Raw genomic sequence first — 27,979 nt, 5'->3', positions numbered from 1 at the left:
TTCCACCTGAAAAAATTCCCGTTTTTTAAAAAATGAAATCTCTATTGTGTGTCTAGGTGACTGGGGTTCTAATTTGATGCCACGTCCTGCTCTATAAAGACCAGCAGAATTATGTCATGAGGGGCATTGTGGCTTCTGCTGCAGTTTGGATTTTTCCTGACAGGCATCTGGAGACTGAACATCTCAAAAGAAGGGGAGTGATGTTCTGAGCTGGCCAGGCACAGAGTGAGATACAGGAAGAAGGGGGGAAACTGCCCACCACGTCATCTACGGTCAGGTTTCATCTGTTTTTCTCTTTAGATAATAAATATTTTCTAAGACAGTGAATAACTGGCATCCTGGATTCTAGATTTCAGGACAGTTTGGAGGTCAAGAGGTATAACATTGATCTCTCATCTCTCTCTCCTGTGACCACCTTTCCTCACACAGAGCAAAAACAGTTCCCAAGCTTGATAGGCTGAGATTGCCTCAGTTTCTTACAATCTTACTTGCGAAGTAGAAAATGAAATGTGGAAGTTTTATAGTTGGGGGACAACAGTTATGGATGCTTAGGATAGGAAGGGCTGTTGGACACCATTTCGTTGTTTATCGACATCTACCGAAGTATAAAACAGTTGCAGGAACCTTGGGTGACTGAGCTGAGATTACCTAGTGGTTAACGAGGGAGTTGGTAATGAAATCAAGACATTCCAACACCAACTCCTAGAAAAGACGTGTAGACTTGAAAGAAAACTGAGGACTCCTTTGTTCCATGTTTTATAGATGTTATAAGCATATTGTTCCACAATTTACACCAGAACAACCTGATGCCCACAGAAATACACCATTTGGGTCACACGCCTAGGTGGTGACACAGTCTATCAACAAACCCAGGACTCAAGCTAGTCTGGTGACTTCAACCCAATTATTTCCAGACCACATCGATAAGGCCAAGCCCCTTGATTACAAAAGCCATCAATACACATAAATTTCAGAGAATCAGAACAAATACACTTGATTATCATGTTCTAGGTCTGTGGACTGAAATCAATCTGATTGATTTTTGTCTTCCTACCGCAAATCCCTGCTCCCCCTTGAATTTAAGCACAGGGTACCGAATTAATGCATTAGAATATACAATTCAAGGCCCTGTTGCAACGGTAAGGCAGCTTCATATACAAGAATAATAGTTTCTGTTTGATGAAAATCCTTAGAAATATTGTCCTAGGATACCCAGTGGGCGGTGTTATTAAAAAAAAAAAATCTTTCGGCCCTTGACCCCATCCAAGTGCCTCACGTGCCTTGCACGCAGTGACGGCTCAATAAATGTTTGTTGATGTAGAGCCTCTGACTGGAGCTCATTCATCTGTTCCTTCCAGAGCGAGCAGGTGCCTGGTATGGGCAAAGTAAGCGCCAAATCCCTACAGCATGAGGACGAGGAGGCCGGGCAACTGCAATTGTCACAAGCTTTTAGAACGCTCAGTGAACGAAGAGTTTCTGCGCTAAAGCTTCCACTGCACGTGGGGGTGAACAGGTATCGCCGTAACAATACCAGAAAGTGCACCAACCAGCCGTTCGTGTCCTCCCAGCTTGTTTCCTAGGAGCATGCTTCCTCCCCCACGAACAAGAGGCTTCTGCTCACGGCAGTGGTGCTGACATCCAGAACGCCAAGCAAGTAGTGCTTGGTAGACCACCTGGCTAGGCAGTAGAGAGAGCCAAGAGCCTGACAGCATATAAATTACGGGAGGTTCTGCAGATAAGACAAAGTATTTTCCTAGAGGAAATGCTGAGACGTGGTGATGTATGGATCCATCATTGTTAGTGCTCATAATGAGAAACCTGTTGCTTTCAGATCTAAATAAATGGCTCCATAGAAGCACGAGGATGGCCATGACATGAATTTGCCTCTCATCGGAAAGCCCCATCCTCCTTAGGACATTTCCTCTTTCCTAGCAGTACAGCAAGATACAATTTGCATGTGTGATATTATTTTTTCTTTAATTGCGAGTCATTTTTCTTTAAAATATGTCATTTCCTTCAGTAATGCCTGGTGCTTTTAGATTTATCCATTCAATTAACATGTATAATCAAAGAATTTTTAAGAAAGCAGAAGTTATTTTTTTCCCCTCAAATCCCTTTGGATTTTGCAACAAGAATCCTTTGCGAAGGATTGTGCTTAAGTAGATGTTCTCTAATGCCAAAACGTTATTTTTCAAATAAGATAAATTTTTAATGTGGAGCTGTATTCAGTTTGTGGCATGCAATAACTTCCACTTGAGATAATAAAAAAATAACTTAAAGACTTCCATTTGTGCTAGGTGCTTTGATTTTACTGTTTATGCTGACAGACACTTAGATATAATGTGAACATGATTTTTCTTCAAAAATGCCATGTTTATTTTTTAAAGAATTTAGAAATGTATGAGTTAATCAAATGATATTCCAAATTCTCTATTAATACAGACAGTGGACCCATTGCAATCTGGGCATCAGGCCCTATGGCCAATAGCTGTCCGTGGGCTGTTCGTAATGAGATGGGATGAAGGGGGGGATTGCCACCCATGAGATATCCAAATTCATGTAATAACGAGTCACCTTGCGTTTTCTCAGACTTCTAATTTAATTATTTTTAAAGATTTTAATTCTTTTTGAATAGTTCTTTTTGACTGAATTATTTTTAAAGGTCATCTCAAATGAAAAATGCCTATTTTGACAATTCATGGACGGAATTGTCTTTAACCCAGTGAGGTATCTAAAACCAAATGGACCGAAAAGCATAAGAGAACCTAATTTTTGCCTGGAACTAATATTCAAATGTTGTGTACTTTCAGAATGCCTTTTGCAGATCTTATCCCATGGCACCGCCCCAGCCACCACACGAAGTACGTGTCACTCATTCACTCCCGCTTCCGCCCATTTAATATGGTACTATGGAGCCTGACGACGCATCCACTGGTCACTGTTTCACCACCTGTGCCAACAGCAAGGAACAACACACAAAAGCCTTTGGTCCCTGGGAGAAGACGTTCTAGTGAGGGAAAGAGACAACGAATAACAACAAAAACGGGCCAAGCGTGTATTACTGGGTGCTCTCGTGTGCTGAAGACAGAGAGAAGGCTGGCAGGGAGAGAGTTTAAGGGGTTGTGGTGCAATGGGGGGTGGCCAGGGAAAGCCTTGCTGAGAAAGTGGCATCAGAAAACAAGGGAGGGTGGTGGGCTGTTGGGATGGATACTTGGGAGAGAAAAATCCCAGGCGGAGGGAATAACAGGTTCAAAGGCCCTGAAGCAGCAGCCCGATTGGTGGGCCCGAGGAATGGCAAGGAGGTGGATGTGGCTGGAACACAGTGAGCCAAAGGGGGCAAGTGAGGGGAGGGAGGACGAGACAGAGAGGGAGCAGGCCACCGGGGATCACAGCGTACAGGCCACTCTTCAGCTGTGGCTTAGACTCTGACCGGATGGGAGGTTCTGGGAGGGCAGTGGCCGGAGCTGGCTCACACCCAACAGGGTGACTCTGGCTCCTGCTGAGAAGAAACCCCACTGGGGAAGCCTGGGCGGGGTCGGAATCAGAGACCTGTTTGAAACACTGGGGTTACTTGGGTGTGAGATGATGGAGCTCCCTGAAGTGGGAAGCAATCAAAGCTGATGACAAGGAAACAGCGAGCTTCTCTGCATCTTGGGTTCCACATTTGTTAAAAAAGGACGGTCCGGGGCTAGGACACTGGGAGGCGAGGGGTCATGCGTGCCAGGGCCGGGCACATATCCGATGGCTTGTGAATGGCCGCTGCTTCAGCTCAGGTGAGTTCACCTGGGTAGCGTCCTCTCTATGTCCGCCCCGTCCTCGCGCTGGCCGCGCTGTGCTTGCACGGTGCTCTCGTGATGCTAGGATTTAGACTCCCATCTCCACACTTAGCGTTTTATTTCGACATCGCCCATCTGTGGCACTAAACTAGAACATTCTTTTGGGCAGGTACCGCATCTTATTCCTCTTATACGTTCGGCACCTGACACATAGCTGGGCACGCGGTAGACTGTTTGGGCTGCGCTTCCTGTTGAGCGATTGAAAGAGAACCTACAAGGCTCGAATACATCTCCCCGCTCATCTCTAACAGGTGTGTGTTATCACTAGGCTTTTGTTGTTTCCTTTGCAATCAGAGTAATGTTTAGAGTGGAATGAACTTTCTCAGGTGTGTGTGGGGGGGTGATAGATAGCAAGGGGTCCTAGAAAGAGGGAAAGAACACTGGGTGGGGCTCCAGAAAAATCTAGGTTCCAAGCCATATCTGCCACTTAGCGGATGCCTGACCCAGAAATATAAGTATAATATAAATTATAATTATTATAGAGCAAACCATTTCACTTCTCTAAAGCCCAGATTTCACATCATCTGAAAACTGACGATAATTATATTTCTCCTAATTTGAGAATGGGGAGAATCAAATGATACCCACAGTGCACGCTAACGAGATTTGCGGCGTATCCGGGACGGAGCCATCATCGTCCAAAGGGGCTGTGCTGTTTGAGAGCCACAGTAGGAGACACAGGGTGATACAGCCTCTTATATTCACCTGAAGGAGAAATCCTGGCTATTTGACGATTTGTAAGTAGCTCGCTTTTACGGTATGTTGGAAATCATATGCACTCGCATGCTGTGTATTAATTCTTTTTACATAGCGATTAAAAATGTAGAATGTGCCATAAAAGATTAAACCCAAAGTCAAGATTGCAAGCATAATTCTAACGGAGAGCGCGGCCACGAGTCCACACTTGCACTTACCTCCCTGCGGAAAGAACTGTGAGTAAATCTCTTTGAAGGTTTCTTCATTAACCACACCGCTGGGACACTCCTAAAGAAAGTGGGGAGAGGAGCAATATGAGCAAAGTGTTCATAGACTGATTTTTTGCGCACTTTGAGACAGAACTGTCTGCTGCACAAAGCTGCACCAAGAAAAGTTAACCATCCATCCATTTTTTTTTTTTTCAAAGAGAATGAAATCACACAATAAACTCTGTGGCGGTTCTTGCGGAATGGAAACAAAAATTACAGATGTAAAAATCTTCGCACAGTATAAATATCAAAGCTGGCCTGACACGCTGGAAAACACACCGGGCTGCTTTTCAGAACACACATGTTTATTATCAACGGAGTGAGAGGAAATGACATTGTTCTTCTTACAGCAACGGCATTGCAAGATGCTTGTACGGCCGCATCTTGGGGCTAGGTTCCTCTGGCAATTTGCTGGACCCACAGTATCTTTAGTTCAGTGACAAAGTGGTGTGATCCCGTTGGGAGTGGCCCACGCAGGAACAGTTACCGATTCCTGTTAACAGGTTGTTCAGGAGCACATAATGGCATGGTTTGTGACACGTGACCTTGAGTGCGATAGGACCTCAAGATTTTTTTTAACTTCTGGAGAGGAGAGTCTGAAAAGAAAAGAGGCCTGAATGTGAAGAATTCCCATTTTTGTTCCGTGGGTGAAGTTATTTTTTTTTTTTTAAGACTGATGCGTCTTGACTTTGGGAACCCCACTAATGTCAGACCAATGACCTGGTGGGACTGGAGAATGGGTCCACCTTATTTAAAACATGTATCCTGCAATGGGGTGTTCTCTCATCCTCTTATATGTCTTCTAAGAGTGTGGTTATTTAAAAATGAGAGTTTCATGCTCAGGAATACTGTACTTCCTTTTGTGTGCCTCCAATAATTTCCTTAGCTCCTCCATATAGGTCTGATGCAACTCCTCAATCTGTTCCGGGCTTGGATGTGGAGTCCGATGAACAGGGATTGGGCGGCCAACCACACTGTGGATAGGTTTCCTATAGGGCATCAGGCCAAAATTGTATTGAAAAATCCCTCTGGCATGGAACAGAGGCAAAGCAAACCCCATGATCTTCTGTAGGTTCTGACAGAGTCCCAGAGTGGATTGGACATTGTCTACAAAAGGAACTGAAATCTGAAATGTTAGAAGACGTCTGTCTTGGTGGTGAAAAAGGGGACTAAGTAAGAGAATCTTAGGCAAAGATGGGAGCTGAACTTCCTCCACTCTGGGTTAGAGTCTGAGGGGTGGGGACTCCTGGAGCAGTGGAGACTGACTACTGGGCAGTAATCTGACAGCAAGTCACATGTGCGACGCGGATGGTATGTCGGATGTGGGGAGGCGACAAGCTCTGTCCAGTCTTTGGGTGGCTCCTCACGAACTAACAGTCCCGTCGTACCTGAGCTCCCGGCTTTAGCTGTCACGATGCTCCACGCTGCCTGGCTCTGCCCAGGATTCACCGGGGAGCGTCAGGGGTGTGCAAACTTCCTTGCCTTTAGACACAGAATATTCGTGCACTTTAAATTCGACCCTGCTCCTGGGATCTTAAAAAATCATCTGACGGGGTGTTAAACCTTCTCTTAACCCTTAAAATCATTGCCCCCTCATGAATAAACTGGATTTATTACCTTGATCTTTCTTTATTCCAACGAGGCAGTTACTCACAACTGTAATGTGCCTTACATGAGAAGTTTTCTATTTTCTCACTCATTGGTTTGAAAGGTAGGACCTTTGATATATGAACACAATTTGAAATAATGGCTTCAGTGTGCACTTGTGTTTACGGAGCTTGTCAGTGTATATTTCTCCCACTTGATCATTATAATTGACCTGTGACTGAGGTGTCTACATTCACTGAGGCAGAACAGGGGGTTCTGCCGTCACGTTCTAGCCAGTGGGGGAGCTGGAATGCGCCTTGAGACTTTCCAGATCACCACAAGGGTTGGGATTAGATGACCCTTGTAAAAATAATGACCCCAAGGACCTACGAGGATTGGAGCAAAGGAGAGGCAATCAAAAACAAATGAGAGGAAAAGCAAGCAAGCAAGCAAGCAAACTATTATAGTTAATTTTATATGTCAACTTGTCTGGGCCACGATGCCCAAGTATTTGGTCAACCGTTGTTCTGGATGTTTCTATGAGGGAATTTTCGATGAAAGTCACGTTTGAACCAACAAAATTTGAGTCAAGTTGATTGTCTGCCATAATTTGGGCAGGCCTCATCTAATCGGTTGAAGATCTAAGTAGAAGAAAGGCTAATCTTCCCTGAGCAAAAGGGAATCCCTCCGCATGCTGCCTTCTGGCCTGATCTGCAACGTTGGTTTTTCTTGGTTCTATGGCAGTGGTCTTTGGACTCGAATGACAACTTTTTCATGAGTCTTTAGCTTGTCTGCCTCCCCCATCAGATTGTGAACTGGCTTAACCCTCCACAGTCATGTAAGCCATTCATTTAAAATAAATCTCTTTTTGTATATAGACACATCTCTTGGTTCAGTTTCTCTAGAGAATCCTAAGCTGTAACCGAATAGTCACCAGCTCTGACCTCAATAGGAAAATAAAGATGGCATGACTCTAGTCACTCAAAAGTTTTGACTAAATGACTCTTAGTTGGCAGCAACAGAACCAATTTTAGAAGCAAATAAGCACGTTGTGATTGGGTCCCCTGACACGTGGAAATTGTGACTTATTGGCTATTAAACTCTGAGACATCTGCTTGGGATAGCAAGGAGAGAGCGAGTAGATGACTCTGCCATTCAGTGTGACAGGTCAAGCTGGAAGCCTACCTGGGAGGTAAAATGACTCTTGTAAGAGGTGAAGATGGGGAGCAAAGGGACATCTGCCTGCAGGAGACGTGTCGGCTGTCTTTGATCTCTGGATGTGCTTGATAGATACATCTTATAACGTGAAATGAAACTTATAAATTGATTGTCTCAGATGTGTTTGTTTTATAGAAGTTCAGTCACACGTCTGTGTCAGGCCAAACCCTCTCTGCCATCTGAAAGCTCCTGGCCCAGTTTTAGGGTGGTCAGTCTTACCAGGTGAATTGGTCCTTACCCGTCTTGCATTCATTACATTAATTTGCATCTTTGACCAATGCATATTGTATGGCTATTATTCTGGAACTTTTCAAGAAAGTGGGGCAACAGCAATAAACACATCATAGGTCTTGCCCTCATGGAGCCTACATCCCAATAGAAGAAAGAGATAAAAATAAATCCAGAGAGTGGTGATCTTTTGTTTATTCTAAAGGGTTCTTATGGAAAAGCAATGCATCCTACTACCTTCAGGTTGAGAAAAAAATTAACCAAACTCTACAGGACTCTAGTGATGAATGAAATGGTTCAAATCATCTGGTATCTAACTTTTCCCACCCCTTTTGTGGAATGGCTTCTGCACAGAGGTAGTATCTCCACCCCTCCATCAAGAATAAATGCATCAGGCTGTGTATACAGCTAAGTGTACACCATCAGCCCTGTAGCTATGTTAGTTACATTAACTTGCTGCAGTGCCAGTAGCAAACAGGTCCCCGAGCATATAATAAGTTTATTTTTTTATTATTTTTTATTTTTTTATATAATAAGTTTAAAGGAATATAATGTGTATTTCTTGCTCATCTAACCATCTAACTTGATGGTTCTTCCCAGGGTCTTTACGGGACAGAGGCTAGTGATAGTTTGGCCATCATAGTGTGGTTTCTGAAGTCTCGTGATGGTCTCATGGGAAGGAGAAAAGGACCACTGAAGAGTGTCCAGGGGAGGTGTTTACAGGCCAGGTCCTGACGTGCAAAGTGCTACATGTAATTTCCACTCTTGTTTTGTTGGTTAGAAATCATTTTTTAAAAATTTTTATTTATTTATTTTTGTAAATTTATTTTTTATTGGTGTTCAATTTGCCAACATATAGAATAACACCCAGTGCTCATCCCATCAAGTGCCCCGCTCTGTGCCCGTCACCCAGTCACCCCCACCCCCCACCCACCTCCCCTTCCACCACCCCTAGTTCGTTTCCCAGAGTTAGGGGTCTCTCATGTTCTGTCTCCCATCCTGATATTTCCCACTCATTTTCTCTCCTTTCCCCTTTATTCCCCGTCGCTATTTTTTATATTCCCCAAGTGAATGAGACCATATAATGTTTGTCCTTCTCTGATTGACTTACTTCACTCAGCAGCATCATCCCCTCCAGTTCCATCCACGTTGAAGCAAATGGTGGGTATTTGTCGTTTCTAATGGCTGAGGAATATTCCATTGTATACATAGACCACATCTTCTCTATCCATCATCTCTCGATGGACACCGAGGCTCCCTCCACAGTTTAGCTATTGTGGACATTGCTGCTAGAAACATCGGGGTGCGGGTGTCCCGGCGTTTCATTACATCTGTATCTTTGGACTGTTGGTGGGAATGTGAACTGGTGCAGCCACTCTGGTTAGAAATCATTTAATGGGGAATCCCTGGGTGGCTCAGCAGTTCAGCACCTGCCTTTGGCCCAGGGCGTGATCCTGGAGTCCCGGGATCCAGTCCCGAGTCGGGCTCCCTGCTCAGTGGGAGCCTGCTTCTCCCTCTGTCTGTGTCTCTGCCTCTCTCTCATTCTCTCTCTCTCTATCATGAATAAATAAATAAATAAAATCTAAAAAAAAAAAAGAAAGAAATCATTTAATGCGTCCACCCCAAAAAGCGAGAGGAACCTTGTGTGCTCAAGAAGAAGACAAGATCATGGATTTGGTAAATGTTTAGCATTGTCTGGCTCAGGCTGATCCGAAAGAGTCCCCAAGTGTCTGGGCTCTGAAATCGTTCTTCCACTGATGCTTTACCATGACCATCATCGAATCACTTAAGTGTCAATTTTCCTGGTGTCATTTTAAAAGGATGATATTTTAAAATAAGCACATTTAGCAAGTTCTCTGCATCTCAGTATGGATGTTCATTATATTCTATTGTTCATTAGGCTGTCTTCACTCTAAGGGGAAGGATCCAAGAAGTAGTAGAAGTCTTAGGTTTAGGGAAAGTGAGGAAAGGCTCATTCATCTGCTTGGAGAAGTTACTGCAACCCTCCGTAAGCCCCATGGCTTCCGTATTATATTTTCTAATGACCTTTTGTCTGATGGTTAAACAGTGATTATTCTGTGAAAATATGCTTTCTAAGAAAAGGATAAGGAAGGGGCACCCGGGGGGCTCAGTCAGCTAAGTGTCTGCCTTGGGCTCAGGTCATCATCCCAGGGTCCTGGGATCCAGCCCCACGTCAGGCTCTCTGCTCAGCGGGGAGTCTGCTTCCCCCTCTGCCTCTGCCCCTACTCACCACCGCCTGGCTGGTGGGCGCTCTCTCTCTCTCTCAAATAAATAAATAAAATCTTAAAAAAGGAGAAAAGTATAAGGAAATAAAAACTGCCCATAGTTATACTACTGTAAAGCTATTTCAGTAATTTATCTAGGCATATTAATTAATATACAATTGGATTACATTTTATGAATTTTAAAGTTAGGATATAAATAAAATTGAGGTAATACAACACTTTTGCATCATATTTTTTGAGGCATCTTATAATTTTTTTCACTTAACAAAACATCCTGAACATTTTTCATGTCATTATTTTCCATGGCTGTCCAAGTATGTGCCCACTAAACTTATCATATTGTTGGATATTGAGCGGATTTCAGCCCTGGAGGACTAGATGGGAAGAATGAAGTATTTCGCAGTCTAGCACACACATCTGATCGCACTTATGCTTCCTTCTTTCTGACTAATCCAGAAGGAGAATCACAGGCCAAACGGTTGGAGCGGTTGTGAGCTTCCTCGCACACAGCTGCGGTGCTCTCCAAAAGGGCTGCACCCGCCTGTGCCTCTGCCACCGGATTTTAAGAAAGTGTCCCGTCTCGGTGGGCTGCGGCCAGGGTCACACGGGGCTTCGACACGCACCAAATCCCATGTACAAACAGCAATAATTTGCTTCCCTCGTGAATCCAATCATCATTCCGAAAATTACCAGCGGACGTCCTGGCATTTGCACGGATCCCTCCAAGGGGAAAGTGATGCGAGTGTTTTTGGTGCCGACGAGGATGCTTTGAGGGCAACCTGCTGGGCCCCCTCGCCACCGTCGCAGCTGTTTACCGAGCACGTATCCAAGGCCGCCTCACATTCAGTGTTTCTGTTCACATTTTTCACTAACCCCTGAACGGTGGTGATTATTTAGAGATGAGGAAAGCGAAGGTTGAGAAATTAAAACGAAGTACTTTGTTGGAATCCTACTTTTTCACAGGGCCGTCATTCGCTTGGTCTTTCAACAAATACTTACTGAGCACCTTCTGTGCCACAGGCACTGTTCCAGGTATGAGTTTTAAAAATTCCAGTTTTGGGATCCCTGGCTGGCTCAGTGATTGAGCGTCCGACTTCAGCCTGATCCTGGAGTCCGGGGATCGAGTCTCACATCAGGCTCCCTGCGTGGGGCCTGCTTCTCTCTCCGCCTGTGTCTCTGCCTCTCTCTCTATGCTTCTCATGAATAAATAAAATCTTTTATTTATTTTTATTTTTTAAATCTTTTAAAAAAATTTTTTAAAAATAAAATAAATAAAAATTCCAGTTTTGTTCTTATGGAATTTAAAGTTTAAAGTTCAGTGGACTATATGTTAGGCAAATTGAGTTTAAATAACATTAAAAAAACACATTAATAAGTGTTTTTAGGAATACAAGGGATAATTCACAGAAATTAAATAATACTTAGAAAAAAATTAAAAACCCAAATCTTGTACACTAAAATAAATAAATAGGGACGCCTGGGTGGCTCGGTGGCTCAGCATCTGCCTTTGGCTCAGGGTGTGACCCCCTGGACCGCGGGATCGAGTCCCACATCAGGTTCCCTGCAAGGAGCCTGCTTCTCCCTCTACTTGTGTCTCTGCCTCTGTGTGTCTCTCATGAACAAATAAATAAAATCTTAAAATAAATAAATAAATAAATAAATAAATAAATTCAGTGGACTCAAACTCCTACTTCCCTGACCTTTAATTGTGGTGTTGTCTTGTTTTCTGGGTTACTATCTTTTTTTTTTTTTCTTTTTCCTATTAAGAGTGAAAAAGTGCTCTTCTGATGAGCCATCCGTGCAAACACTTCCTCTGGGCAGACCCACAGTGTTTGTTTCCTCCCACGGCCACCCATCACGGTTGTTTTGATTAGAGCCTCATTTGAAAGGAAGCCACTGGATCAAAACCGAGGACACTAAAAAAAAAACAAAAAAACAAACAAACAAAAAAAAAACAAAAAACAAAACAAAACAAAACAAAACAAAACAAAACAAAAAACTGAGAACACTGATTACAAATGACACACACAAACACACCATATATAGTGAAATTGTCCTTAGTGAGATTTGTGGAAAATGTTGTTAGCTTCTGTGTTGTGTTTTGTTCTGTGTTTGAGAATGTTTTGCCTTTAGTCCAGCAAGGACCCGTGCACGTCTTCCTCCTCACCGTGTAGGATCTACTCTAATTATGAATGGCTTGATACCAAAGTGCTTTGGAAAAAGCTCCAGTTTTTAGGACGGGCTAAATGAACTACTTTGTCAAATGTCAAGGAGCTGGAGGTTCCTGGCACCCTGCCAGCTGCCACATTAATCTGGTAGGACCAGCAAGTTTCCTTTATTGCTTCTTAAACCCTTCACCATGATATTATCAGGATGCAATAAATGTAGAATGAGATTTTCTTAGCACATAACTGCCATACATTTGTCAGGTGGTGAAGACTCTTGCCTTTTGGGGTCTTACAGATGCATTCCCTGATGATCCTTTTCAGTTCTCTTACACAGTGTCCTGAGGCATGCGAGTGCCAAAATCCACTGTGAATGTATAATGAATATTTTGCTACTGCTAATATCAATACTAACGAAATAGTCATCTTCATGACAATTAATACAGTGATGATGATGGTGATCATGAGAAGGACTGTGATGATAAGCAAATACATACGAGCACTTTCTATGTCCCAAGTACTGTTAAACGCCTTACATGGCCCATCTCCTGTGAATGGGTAGATGCTAGCATTACCTCCACTCTTCAGATGAGCCAACAGCCAGAGAGAGAAACTGACCGATAGAAAGTGGCAGAGAGTCGTCTCTTGATCAGAAACAGGAAACTCGAATGTTTAAGCACCTTCAGAGAAAACCCAGTTCAATGGCTTCCTTTTAAAGGTGAGACTGAGGCGGGGGTTATAAGAAGTGCCCATCAGCCCCCCAGTGGGCCGTGGAGCCTTACCTTGTGTCTGTGTTTCCTGAGGTCTAAGTCGATGTGCAGACTTCAGAAAGCCCCTCATGTCTAAACAGCAGCTGGCCTGTTCTGCATGGCCGTATTTAGAATAATCTAATGAAACGCTCGTGCTTCTGGGCTCTGGACTTAAGTAGAACTGAATTGAACCCTTGCTCTGCCGCTTCAAAGCCATATAGCTTCAGACAAATGGTTTAGTCTGAGTCTCATTGTTCTCCCTTGTAACGTGGGGATCACTGTTGACATCAGAGGGCTGCTATGAGAATCAATAAGATACTGTATGTTACGTGATTATCTTAACCGCCCTCTTTGCATACCGTATTTGCTCATTAAATAGGAGTTGTTAGTACAGTAGTAATAATCTCAAGTTTGGTGAGCAGAACTCCGTCACACAGAATCGCTGTGGCATCATTACAGCAATACGAGGGTTAAACGGCATCCATCAGAGCGGTTGAACCTAGTGTAGCGCAGCTCTGATATAATGCAATGAGCCCATGAAGCAGATATGAGTTATGCTTCCTCCTCTAGCCCTCGAAATTGAATCAACTCTCTAATAGCATCAGAGCTTACCCTCAAAGGCAGGGGAATACTGTAACTGTAAACGGCAGATGAGAAGAAGAAGGGCTACCATGTTGGAAATAAAGGTTAGTAGAAACCCAGCAAACTTTTATTCATTAATTTAAAGGAAAGCTTTCCCTAGTAACGCTTATATGAGTACATTAGAAGTACCGCAGTCCAGGGGCACCCGGGTGCTTCATTTGGTTAAGAGTCTGACTCTTGGTTTTGTCTCGGGTCATGATCTCAGGGTCATGGAATCGAGCTCAGTGACAGGCTCTGAGCTCAGCAGGGAGTCTACTTGAGATTCTCTCCCTCTCCCTCAGCCCCTCCCTCCCCCGCTTGCATGCTCACCTTCTCCCTTTCTTTCTAAAGAAAAAGAAATACAGAAGTCCTTGAGAAGTGGTGGGAAAGCACTTCAGAAAGAGATCCGTGCACTTAGAGGAAATTGGTAATGAAATTATTTTCTCAGGTGCGTCCTGAGTCCTTATACGTTTATCTCACAAGAAAGCCTCTCAGTATTTCCTTGAAAGCTGTCAGAACTCTGGTGGAATGCTCTAGAAATGGTTGCAGTGATATGTAAATCAGATGTGTTTTCTCAGTGATATTTTCCACTCCACTGGTTGAAATCTCTTCCCATAAATCATCCTGCTCTGGTGTATATCATCTCCTCAGGTTCAGGACTATTATTGAACATTTAGAGATACTTCTTCAGGAATCCAAAAGGAAGAGGTATGGTACAAAAATGTCACGGGAAAAAACACCAAAACTAAAAGGCCTTGTGAAATAAATAGTTCTGTGGTGATGCTTTTATGTTTACGGTAACACATTTTTAAAGCATCCATGTATTTCATCAACTCTTATGCCTACTCCAGTTGCTAAGGAGAGTATACATGGCAGTGGTTGTGAGGTGCTTATGCTGAAAATCCTGAGTTTCTACCAACAGAAATATCATGCCATCCATGTTTTGTCCCATGAATGTTCTTTCGGTTGTTGTCCCTCACAAAGGAAGTAGACTGACACCTCTTTGAGAAGTAGCACAAGCAGATCGTGCACAGAATGACCAAAAAGAACACAAAGGCTAGACACTGGGTACTCAGATCAGAGAAGAGAAAGAGGAAAAATAAGGTGAGCATCCATTCATTCCTCTGGCAAGAAGAGGTCCAGGTAAGTTGGCACTTCCTAGAAGACGTTACCTCCTTAAGCAGTACAATCGTTAGTGACCATACTTACCGTGAGCTGCGTGCAAGTTCATAAGCAGAGCAAGCATCCTGGACAGTCAGAAGAATGAGGGGCAATAACTCATGAGATCCACCAAAAAAGGGACAGCTCAAGTGGACAAGGCAAAGGGAATAAGATTTCATGTGTGAAAGGTAGACTTCAGGGCTATTGATCAACAAGTTCTTCCTTCTTCTGAACACATGTAAAGATTGCATTTGAAGGGTCCCTAAGGGTTGGATGGGACCATATGGCAAGTTCTGTCCAATGAACGGAAAGCAGAAGTGACACCATGACATGAGATTTAGAGTAAGAAATATTTGGTCTTTGTCCCTACTTCTGGCATACAGCTGCTAAAATCATTGGGTTTTCCTAGGTTGGGTGAGATAAAAGTGTCTCTTGTTATGTTAATGAGGTGACTTTCGGACCCCAGCTGACAATGGGGCTGGTTGCTAGGGGAGCCAAGTATGATTAGAGGGTGAAAGCTTTCAGTCCCACACCTCTGACATCTGGGGAAGGTAGAAGGGCTGAAAGTTGGGTACAATCACCAATGGCCAATGATTTATCCAATCATGCCTCTGTAATGAAGCCTCCATAAAAACCCCAAAGGACAAAATTCAGAGAACTGGGGTGATAAACATATGGTGATTTGGGGAGAGTGGTGAGCTTGGAGGTGCCATGGAAACTCTCTGCCCTCCTCCCATACCTTGCCCTATGCATCTCTTCCATCTGGCTGTTCCTGAATTATACCCTTTTATGATAAACCGATAATCTAGTAAGTAAAAGGGTTTCCTGAGTGCTGTGAGCTGCTCTAGCGAATCAGACCCACAGAAGGGAAGGGATCATAGGAACCTCTGATTTACAGCCAGTCCTTCAGAAGCACAGATAACAACTTGGGCTTATGACTGGCATCTGAAGAGGACAGCAGTCTTGTGGGACTGAGGCCCCACCCTGTGGGATCTGATTATCTGGGTACGTACGCTGTCAGAGTTGAGTTGACTACTAGGATACCTAGATGGTGTTGGAGAATTGCCCGCTAGCGTGGGGAACCTCCCGCAGGGGAATCCTGGTCAGGTCGTGGTACTTCAGCATCATCATCAGACACTTATTCATACCACTTTTGAGGGGCAGCAATGCATTGCCGCTGCCAGACAGGCCAGAGATCTCCTTTCTTTCTGGCATGGCGATCATGTGCAAAACGGTGGCTGCTCCATTCACAGGGCTCCTCGAGGGACATCAGTAAGCAAGACACCTTTTAACATTTGCAGCCATTGAGGTTCTGTTACTAAATAATATTCTGACCGTGACCGATACACCAGGACAGGACAGAGAAGACTTTCTTCCCTTTTCCATAATGGCTAAGTCGTAGTACTGGTTACGTGGTGAGGAGATATTTGAGATTCATCTGGGAACTTAACTGTATGTGTGGTACATGCATATACTTGTTTATCCTTAAGTGAATTTAATCATCAACTATGAAGTTTTTGAGTATGGATTCAACAGTTAATTGTTATTTTACAAAGTCATAATTTAAAACTACTTTCAAATTACTGCTAAGTACCCCACATGGACTCTGTCCAATTATTACAGTTAAGATTCTGGTGCCTGACGTGCCCCCAAAATCAGATAAGAAATCTCCTTACAGAGGATGATTTAACAAGTGTTGTTGTTGTTTTGGTCTGGATATGTCTATGGATATATCATGACATTTGGGAAACATTGGCTATTTATTTTCTTAATTTTCAAGATGTGAGCATATCAAGCTGAGTTATAGTTTCATAGTCAAGACAACTTTTTATCCTTTGAAATTTTCTTTCAGATTTTCCATTAATTTGTTGACTGAACTGTTAAAACAAAACATCCTGCCACCTTACCTGTCTCCACAAGACAGATAGAGGGAACTCACGGATACAATAAAAATGAAGGATGGAGCATTTCATTTTCAGAGACTGTAGTTGGAAAGCGTGACTGTCTTTACATATTCCATCATGCTTAATACCTAATCCAATTGGGAAAAGACCAAAAAATTGGGGTTCTTTTAAATTCCACTCCTCACTTCCCTCCTTTGGAATGAGGTTGCTTTGAAAAGCCACTGTCTTAGTAGCATGACAATTTAAACACGCCCTGGCATTTCATAATTATAGGAGAATTTTGAAACTTTATTTATTTTTTTAATTTTTAATTTTGAAACTTTAAATGTGGCTATGCCACAACTTGTACTGCTAATATCCCCAGATTCTGTATGCAGCCTTCTCTGTTCCTCTTAGACTTGATAAATACTCTGTAGGCAGGGACTGACTGATCTTTATCAGTGTTTAGAACAGAGAGTATTAAAAATGTTTATCTGAAATGGATAAATGCTCAACCAGCTCTTAGATTTTTTTTTTTTTTTAAAGTAGGCTCTATGCCCAACATGGGGCTTAAACTCACAACCCTGAGATCAAGAGTTGCATGCTCTACCAACTGAGCCAGCCAGGTGCCTCTCAACCAGCTTTTAGCTTTTAAGAAATTAGAAGATAAATTTTCTCTGGCAGTTTCCTCGAAAGCCTTGAATGCAAATTTTTGGAACCCCATACACTCCCAGACATCCCCCCCTGCTAATTTGTCTATTCTTCCCTATCTAATTGTACCAAGGAATACTTTTGATGACTTGTGTTGTATTTTTTTAAAAAATATTTATTTATTTATTTGTTTATTTAGAGGGAGAGGCAGAAACAGAGAGCGGGAGAGAGACAGAGAATCTTCAGCAGACTCCCCACTGAGCATAGAGCTGGAAGCAGGGCTCAATCTCAGGACTCTGAGATCATGACCTGAGTAGAAACCAAGAATCTGACACTCAACCGACTGAGCCACCCAAGAGCCCTAGATGTCTTGTGTTGTATTACTCAAAGTCCTCACTTTTTCTTATACACATCTCTGTCCCTGACAACAACTACAGACTATTAAATAGTCATGAAGAATTTTCGAGGTCAAAATCTTAGTTCCACCCCCTAACCTCATCACTGTTTGTCATAAATATGTTCATAGACATTAAGAGGAAACCATCAGGGCCAGGAGAAACATTTCTTACTTCAACGAGAATTTTAAAATCTTTACTATATTCAATAATTAGACTGTAAAAAGCTCGTTTAAAATAAGAGGATTAGCCCTTCAGTTTTCAGAGCATAAAGGCTGATCACTAAAAACTAGAATCAGTTTTAAATCTGTTTTTTAAATTTAAATTCAATTAATTAACATTTAGTGTATTATTAGTTTCAGATGCAGAGTTCAGTGATTCATCAGTTGCATATAACACCCAGTGCTCATCACATCACGTGCCCTCCTTCATGCCCGTCGCCCAGTTACCCCATCTCCCCACCCACCTCCCCTCCAGCAACCCTCAGCTTGTTCTCTATAGTTAAGAGTCTCCTGTGGTTTGTCTCCCTCTCTGATTTCATCTGGTTTTTACTTTTTCCTTCCCTTCCCCTGTGATCCTGTTTTGTTTCTTATATTCTACATATGAGTGAGATCTACAATAACTGGCTTTCTCTGATTGACTTATTTTGTTTAGCATAATACCCTCTAGTTCCATCTGCATCATTGCAAATAGCAAGATTTCACTTTTCTGATGGCTGACTAGTATTCCATTGTATATAGACACCACATCTTCTTTATCCATTCATCTGTTGATGGATTTATGGGCTCTTTCCATAATTTGGCTACTGTGGCACTGCCACTATAAACATTGGGGTACAGGTGTCCCTTTGGATCACTACCTATGTATCTTTGGGGTAAATACCTAGTAGTTCAATTGCTGGGTTAAATTTCTGTTCTAATGTAATTTATTTTCTCTTAATCTAAGTTTCTTCACCTGTCAAGTGACCTCTAAGAAATACTGACATCACAAGTAAAAAGCAATGGAAAATTAAAATAGACAATGTATAAAAAAGAAAAACTTTAAAAACTGGATATACCACATGATGGTATATTTTGCTGCTTCCAAAATTTGCATTAAGAAACTTCTGCACTCTCTGAATGCACTGTTTGGGCTAAATATAAATTTCATATTGGAAAAATAAGTGGAGAAAGACTTCCTTCAACAATATTGGAAAAGACACAAGAGCTGGGTTATAATCAAGATTCAGTTCAGTTGTTTGAGTGTGAGGATGCAGGCACATTCTGAGTCCAGTGAGGTTTTCTAGTCACCCAGGGTAAAGGAGAAATCCCAAGCACAAGGCCAACTTCTTCTGCACCTCAAACAGTCTTCTCCAACTATAAGGAAGAGGGAAATTATACGAAATTTACAGCCAAAAAAAAAGAAAGCTCAAGTTCCAGCTCAACTAACAAAGAAATCATTATGGAAATGTCCAGACTCTGATTCTCAGTCTATAAAATGTAGAAAATAATAGAATCTTACAATTAGGAAATGATAACTCACCGATTCACTATTCTAGAAACTCTACAAATGTTCTTTTAACATTCCCAAGTCACCTATGCCGATTCTGCTGAAACGAAGTTACCCAAATTGTGCAGGTAAAGCCTTTCTGGGATCAGACCCAAGTCCTAAACCTTTAGTGGAATGCATGTAGTTGTCTGATTTAAAGAGTCTCCAGAAAAGAATTTCCCCAAAGAGAAAGTTCAAAGAGGGAACTTTTTATGCAACAAGAGGGTTCATTTGGTAAAAACTCATTTTGTCTGTTACAGCACAGTTAAGTTCTGCGGGTATCTAAACCACCAGGGGGAGAAAAAGGACAACAGTGACCGAAGAGAAGGCCTGTGTATTAGCTTTCTATTGTTGCACAAAAAATTACTGAATTTTAGTGACTTAAGACAACACAAGTTTATTACCTCAATTCTGTGGGGCAAGAGTCTGTCATGGCTCATCTGTGTTCTCTACTCAGGGTCTCACACTCAGCATGTTAGCTGGCCAGTTCTTCTGTGGGCCTTGCAGTGTTCCTCTTAGCTCATTCAGATTGTTGGCAGGATTCTGTTTCTTTTGGTTGTAGGACTGAGGTCCCCATTACTTGGTGGACTGTTAGCTGGGTGCTTTGCTCAGTTTTCTTCTCGCGAGTTCTGATTGCCTCTATCTTTTAAAGGGCTCATGTGACTAATCAGACCTTGAAGGATGATCAAAGTTTAACTGATACAGGACTTTAATTACACCTGTATAATCTTTTTAAGGCTAAACCTTAATCAGTGTTTAGCTGAATAACCAGGAGACAGCAATCATGAGTGGGCCATCATTAGAGATCTGCCGCCTACAGTCTGCTTCTTCTCAATACGAGTTGATCTGGGTTTTCATAGTAGTTTCTGCATAAAAGTATTTTCTATAGTAAAATTCAGTTCTTCGAACCCTAGTTTAACTAGATTTGAAAGGAATTCACCCTGTCAGGGCTGTGTTCGGCAGTGCACAGGGCCAGCAGTGACTGCAAAACTAAATATTTTTTTTATGATTGCTATGAATAGTTATTCCATATGCTGAGGGGTGCGTTGTCCTTATTTATTTCCGCTTTACATCATCAAGGTCATTATGCAGATTTTATGAATTGATTAAACCACTTTCAAATTGACATGACATCAGCCTAATGATATTGGAAGAACACAACTGAATAAAAAATTCTACCTAAAAGAATCGTGCTGTGTTTCAGTTGGAAAGAATAAAATATTAAGATGATATACATGTACATACACAGATATATTTAGCTCTATCTCTATATAAATGGTTGTAAGAAGATGTATTTTTTCTGGAGCTTTGCAATGATCTTATTCTCAGTTTCCTTTTCTTGACCAACTGCATTGGCTAGATTCTGGCTCTTTGATGACTTCATCATGCTTATCTTCTCTTGACTTTTTTTTTTTTTTAAGATTTTATTTATTTATTAATGAGAGATACAGAGAGAGAGAGGCAGAGACACAGGCAGAGGGAGAAGCAGGCATGGAGCCTGATGTGGGACTCGATCCCGGTCTCCAGGATCAGGCCCTGGGCCGAAGGTGGTGCTAAACCACTGAGCCATTAGGGCTGCCCTTCTTTTGACTTCTTGTGTGACATCATACGTTTTCCTCATCGTGTAAGCCATTTTTATTTATTGGTTTTCAGTTACTTAGAGTCAAAAGCACCCTAACATAAGCAAAGACCCTGCTGTCATTTTATTCTCTCTCTCAAAGGAGTGGGGAAATGGAAAGGAGCTCATTTTATTATTTGTGGACAAATTCGGTAGAAGTTCTACTGGACAAAGAAGTATAATGTAGAGATTGCACATAAATGTGTATATGTGCGTAGACGCAATTGATTAGACTCATCTACTCTAGATTTTAGAAAAATCTGTTCTAAGACGTATTCATCTTTGATGGAATGCAGAGGATGCAGGATGAACGGAAGTAGCATTTAATGATCACCCATGGTCTGCCGAGCATGGAGCCAGCTTGTGTAGAAGATGCATGTTCTCATTAAGTCTTTATCATAAGTAAAGGAAGCAGGTATTTTCTTACATGGGATGTAATAAATGAACTCAGAGAGGCTTAAGAAACTTCCCTAAGTTCAGGCCAATATTTAGCCATAGGACTGAGATTTGAACCTGCGTTTGGCTATAAAGCTGTTGTATCTGACTAAGCTGCCTCCATGGAAGGCAAGTGTAACTATAGAAAAGAAAATAAACTCATTGGGAACTTTTACCCAACACTTTTCAGACCTCTTAATTCACACTCAAAAAAGAAAAATCATTAATCGTTTATTCAACAGATCGTCCTAGACCCCCATCTATTTGGAGCTTAGCGTCTATAGGGAAGACGTGCATTCTTCAAATATTCACACAAATAAATATCACATTAAAACGCATCAGGGCAAAGCAGCATAAAAACTCTAACTGCTTTTCATAAATTAATTCAAATGTCACAGGTGAGGAGACGCAGGGCAGCCGTTTCATTTGCTTTCATGAGGAAGGCACAGCACTCGGTCAAACCTTGCCCTAAACACATCTTACTACATATTCCTTCCCCTCTACTTTCTTGCTCCTAATTCTGAGAAAGGAATTCCTTGTCCTTCTCTCAGGTACTTGCTGCTCAGCAAGCTGCTGTTTCCAGGAGCAGCCCTGAGTCTCTGGGGCTTGGCTACAAGTCAGAGGAATGTTGATTCTGCTTAATTAAATTCTGTTTGCTGCAAATACTTGAGAAGTCTTACCCTTCTTTGCCTCCAGTGATTTTTCAGAGGCTCTTCTCTATAGGGGACAGTTAGCAAGGGTCACTGCCCGGGAGGACAGTCCTGCCTTGACTCGCAATGCCTCTAGGTTCCCCACTGTGGGGGCAGAGTGCTCAGAAGGAGACCTGGGGCCTGGGCAGGTGCCCAGAGCACTTCAAAGGGTCTCCTGAGCTCAGATGATGCGCTGCTGCCTCAACCCTTCTGGGTGCTTTATTACAACATTGAGGCACAAGGGGGCAGCAGTGTCCTCCATGATAGCTGGAAATCGCATTGCTAGTTCTACGCGGAGTCCTTTCCCTAAACTTGGTGCAAATCTGAGTAAGTTTCTTTCCAGAAAGCTATTTTCTGTGTATGAAAAGTGAGTATGAGATCCTGTTCCCAAATTATATATATAGAATTTCATTTTGTTTTCAAGTAGGCTCTTTTCTGTACAAGTGGGGCTCAAACTCATGACCCTGAGATCAAGACCTAAGCTGAAATCAACCAAGAATCAAAGGCTTAACCGACTGAGCCACCCAGGCGCCCCCTCCCCCCAGAGTTAGGTATATAGAAACATTAACTCCTCCATTCTGGGTATTATAGTTGGAATAAATCAGCCTAAAATTACAATCTCTTTTTTGGCAGTTGAGCCACCTTAATTTTTGTCATCAAAAATCTCTGGGTTGTAGATCTAAGGAAACAAACAGCACAACAACAAAAATCCCAAGTATGAAATTCAAGTAAATTTGCTCTTAAGTACATGTGGGTTCTGATTTCAGACTGCTTGGATTTGCTTGGGGAAAGTTTTAAATCTTTAAAACAGAAATAATGATAATATTTATCTTGGAGTTATTATGAGGTTTAAATAAAGGTAACCCATATACAATGTTTAGTATAATACCTGGCCTTAACCGTGATGGGGATGATTTCTATAATGGTGGAAGTGGCCATTTCGAATCTGTTCAGTTTCTCTTATTTTTAAACTTAATGGGGGATATTATATTTATTCTTGTTAAATACTTTCTGTTTATTTAGTCCAAAATCAATCTTCCTTTATCTTGTTTTAAATTGTAGCTTCACTAATTTGATAGCCTCTGGCTTTAAATCCACTCGTATCACTGGTTTTGCGATTTCAAACAGGTTATTTAACTTCTGCAAGCCTGGGTTTTCCTATCATTCATTTATTCATCACATATTTTTTGAAAATATGTCAGAGAGTGTAGTAAGTGTTGAAGGTAAGACAATCAACACGGCAGATGAAACCCTCTGGGGGGTTTGGAATCTATCAGAGAAGACACACATAAAATAAGAAATTAAAAAAAAAAAAAAAAGAAGAAGAAGAAAGAAAAGAAACTCCAGAGATGACCATTTAGCTGGAGTAGTGATAAGTGTTCCAAAGGAAGTATGGGAGACCAATCTCATCCGGGAAGGGGTCGAGGGAGGACCTTCCTGAGGAAGTCACACTTAAGTGACTTTTAAGCAGAGATTTGAAGGATGAGAAGTTAGCAGGAGCTGGGGGAGAGAGGTTGAGGGCATGTGGAAATCCTAGCATGAGTTCAAGGACTAAAGAGATGGCAGTTGTGCAGGGAGCGAAAGTCGCACACCAAGTCAGTTAATTCAAAGCCTGCTAAAGCAAAAACAAAAACAAAAACAAAAACAAAGCCTGCTAGACATGTTAAGCATCGAGGTCTTTACCATTCATGTGATAAGGATAATATACTTGTGTTATAGGGCTGTGGAGAGTATGAAGTGATCCTTTACGCAAAGTGCTCAGCAAAAGGGCAAAGCACATTCTACACAATCAAAATTTTTCTATTTTCTTTCTGTCCTACCAGAGCTGAATATCTAACTCTGGTATAGTATTTATTCAATACATAATTATTTAGCATCTATTACTGTGTATGAGGCTCTCTCCTTAAGCTGAATAAACAGAAGAGAAAAAACAGATACGGTCTTGCTCTGGTGGAGGTTTTCCACCGATCAGCTGCTATGTTCTATGTGCGGATGAATTTACTTCATCTGAACAAGAGTTTCAACATAGCTGAAGATTAAAGTCTCATGTTCCCATCTCTGAAACTGAAAAAGAAGAAGCAAACACACAGAATAAACTCACATTGCCATGGATTATAATGTAAATAATTTAAGATTATTACTTTGTACATACGAGTTCTGCATCTTTCTCAGATTTTGACAATAATTAATAATAACGATAATTTCTATAATGCACATTTTATACATGGTACAGCTGATTAGAATAGATCCCTATGTAATCGTAAGGACTAATGAGGCCTCAGTGACACTCTTTTAGGAGCTAGTATTCTTCTAGAAGCCTGGAAGTCTAGCACCCTAGTAGATGTACCTGTATAGATATGTTTACTTTGATAATTGACGTCATCTAACTTATTATATTTAATATGCTAAATATTACACATATACTTATTTATTTACTTTATTAAAATCTTGATTTCCCAAAAGTGTTCCAGGTATAGAAAAGAATCATGAAATCACAAAACTACAGCTTTTACTTTTCATTTACATCTACACACTTTTCATTTTTAGAGCTTGTTGATATTCAAGACATTTATTTTGCAAATATGGTGAAGGCATTATTTCAATCAGCAAGAGATCCTCTTCAAAATTCATGTTATACAAGTTTGCGATAACAATTTTTATTCTCTCTAGTGAGGTATAAAGCTACAGGCTTTATGTTCTTGCCACATAATGAAGTAAAAACAATACATGTTTTCTTTATATCTTGCAGATCCTCTCATTTTTTTGTTCATAAGCCGCTAACCTTACTGCTTCCCAGAGAGATATTACTGTTTAAATTTAAATTATAGCAGATTTACTTCCAGTATTCTCTGGGGTTGTTTTGTTTTTGTGTGTTTGTTTTGTTATTTTTGTCGGAAGATGATAAATCTAAAATGGTTTGGGCTGCATATAACCTCTCAAAATATTCCAGACATCTTTTGCTTTTTCACAGCCTAACATACCCAGTAAGATAAGGAATATTATCTCTGCCATTTTTCCATTTTATGCCTCTATGTCAGGCACTGTAAGCAAACTAATCCAACACATCTCTCAAGAATAAAATATGAATGAAATATTATTGTAGAGTATAAATTAATCACCGAGAGCACAGTTTGTACTTATATTATGATTTCTCCATTTTGTGACTAGTATAATGAGTAATTTTGAATGGATACAGGCGTTAGTCTTTAAGATCAGAATGCAGAAAAAGAGGTGGACTTTCTTTGGTGGGAGGATATGGAAGGAATTGAGTTATTGAGAAAAGATGGAAAGATGGATCAGTGCTGTTTCTGCCAAAGTGAAGTATCTGATGGACACCTAGGGGAGATAGTCAACAGTCAGGAATAAGTCTGGAGCTTAGGTAAGAGTCTAAGCTTATATCTATGGATTTATGTGCCTTTACCACATAGGTATAGAGATTTATCCAAGAAAATATGAAGTGAAAAAAAATCAGGGAGCTCAGTACACAGTCTTGGGGAACAGCAACATTTAAGAGATGGACATAAGAAGAATGGTCCAAAAAAGAATAGTCAGAGAGATACAAGGAGAAGCAAACGATAGTGATGTCAAAGGAACCAAGGACATTCAAGGCGCTAGTGGTTTCTAGTTCCAAACTCAGCAGAGAGTTCAATTAGGTCCTAAGACGTCATGAGAAGGAAGAGATAAAAGCCTAGACTCTGGAACCAGACTGCATGGCCTTGAATCCAGGCTTTACTACTCATACTATCTGTGCTGCCTTGGGCAAATTTCTTAACTTGTCTGTGCCTCAGTTGCCTTAACTGTAAAAGGGGACTAATAGTAATATTCTTACCCCACAGAATTAATATAAAGATAGCCTTGGCCAATATTTGTAAAACTTAAGCCAATCTTTGGCTCATAGCATACTAAATTTAAATCACACAATTAATTAATTTCAAGACTGGAAAGTGATGAATACATTTGCAAAAGAAAAAGAGTGTGACATGCATACAACTGAGTACAATGAAAGTGAAAATTTTGAATGAGATCAATGTGTAGCTTCAGTGTCAATATCTTGATTGTGATAGTGTACTGTAGTTTTGTAAGATGCTATTGTTAGGAGAAAATGGTACAGAGGGACCTCTTCACACTATGTCTTGCAACTGCATGTGAATCTACAGTTATCTCAAAATGGAGGATTTATTTTTTAAAAAACACTCATAATCATGGAAAAAGGATTTTAACCTAAGGAAGAGCAGTTTAAATGACATAGTAGGGCCAAAGTTTATAGCTGGGAATTAGTTGGAGGTGAGATACTATTGACTGAACTTAGATAATTCTTTAAGAGATTGCATAAGGACGGTATAAGAATAAGATTTGCAAAAAAAAAGAGGGTAATTTCTGCAGATAAATGTTGTTGGTAATGATTTGGTGTATGTATGCATACCATACATTTTTCTAAATGTAAAAGAGATGTGAGTAGGTTTTGAGGATATAAGGAAGCATCCAGGAGAGACAGGGGGTGGGGAGAAATTAGAGATACAGAGCAAAGAGGGAGCAAGATATCACAAGGAATGGGATTAGGAATATAGGGAAAATGGAACATTTTTTTCTTTTTTACTGGAAAGAACAAGACAGTAAATAAACATAAATCAGGTGCCAACCATGCTAGACCTGTTCTAGTAGTTGAGGATGTGGTGGTGATTATAATTCTCTATGAGAGAACAGATGCTTTTGTAGATGCATTTATTGAGGGAATCAGGAGAGTTTTGAATGATGTAAATATATATAATTTTAGCTATGTATAGATGGAGAGAAATTTGACTATAGAAAAGCAAAGGGAATATCAAATTGGTTATAGAGTTTGTGAATTAGTGGTGATACTCATGCCTCTGATTTTCTCTGGCAAGTAGTAGAAGAGTAAAAAGAAATTATTGGTTGACCTCAGAGTTAGAGTTGGCCATATGGATATTATAATAGGCTAAAAACTGGTGTCCCAGAAGATATACTTACCCTAAATCTTGGAAACTGAGAATATTACTTTATATTTTAAAGATATTATTACTTTAAGAATCTTGAGATACGGAGATTATACTGGATTACCCAGGCCCATCACAAGTGTCTTTGTAAGACAGAGGCAGAGAGATTTGATTCACATGCAGAGAGGGAGATGATATGAAGATGAAGCAGAGAGATACTGGTCTTAAAAACTGGAGTGATGCAAGCACCAGCCAAGGAATGCTGGTACCTGCCAGAAGTTGGAAGAGGTAAGGAACAGATTATCCCCTACAGCCTCTGGAGAGAACATAGATTGCTTTGATTTTGGCCAACCTCTTGATTTTGGCTCAATGTTATTGATTTCAGACTTTTGGCCTCCAGACAGTGGCAGAAAAATTTCTACTAAGTCACCTTATTTGTGGTATTTTGTTAAGACAGTCAAAAGAAATCAACACAGGTATGATCATTGAACAAGAGTAAAGGAGCAGGAATGCTTAAGAGGTGATTCACATGATCAAAGCCATATAGACTGGATTAATGTGGAGCTGGTGAGACTACAGGGGAGATGGTTATGACATTACTCTGGTTTATAAAGTTAATAAGCAGGATGTAGTAGGAGACAGGGCCCAAGGCATTCGAACAGAGGAAAAGTTGTGGTTGAAAGGAGGAGACTAAGATTTCTGGAGTGGAACACTTAGGTAATTATGAGGTCCAAATTATGCCCATCAGAGTGAAAAATGGAATCAAAAAGAAAATAATGGCATTCAAAAAGTCAAGAAACACTTAAGTTCAGATAGGTTTCTATTAGGTCAGTTTCATGGATGTTACTTTCAGGCAAGGAAATCAAGATTTTCAAATCAGAGATCAAAATCTTAAATGAGTAAGAGTTAGTGACTCTGGAATGACAGCGTGAGGTACATTGATTCTGATTCTCCCCGTTTCTGCTCTACTCTGCTCTTATTTGTTTTAGGAAGTTTCAGTCCTTCATTTTAGATGATACTGATGGGGCTCCCAATTCCAGTACACTCTAT

The 27,979-nt window shown here is 41.1% G+C and overlaps 1 protein-coding gene across 11 annotated transcripts in view; it reads right to left on the bottom strand.

Moving 5' to 3' along the window:
• The window catches only part of KCNIP4 (potassium voltage-gated channel interacting protein 4), a 1,121,260-nt gene that overhangs the window by 28,275 nt on the left and 1,065,006 nt on the right, over positions 1-27,979 (bottom strand). For all 11 annotated transcript variants that reach the window (XM_072737988.1, XM_072737992.1, XM_072737989.1 and 8 more), the window contains one exon: positions 4,751-4,820. In XM_072737988.1, coding sequence (XP_072594089.1) covers positions 4,751-4,820 — 70 coding nt within the window. The remainder of the gene's footprint in view (positions 1-4,750; positions 4,821-27,979) is intronic.

Source organism: Vulpes vulpes, chromosome 14 (assembly GCF_048418805.1).
Source record: "Vulpes vulpes isolate BD-2025 chromosome 14, VulVul3, whole genome shotgun sequence".
NCBI lineage: Eukaryota > Metazoa > Chordata > Mammalia > Carnivora > Canidae > Vulpes > Vulpes vulpes.
Note: the sequence above shows the minus strand (reverse complement) of the source record. Positions and strands in the feature narration are given on the sequence as shown.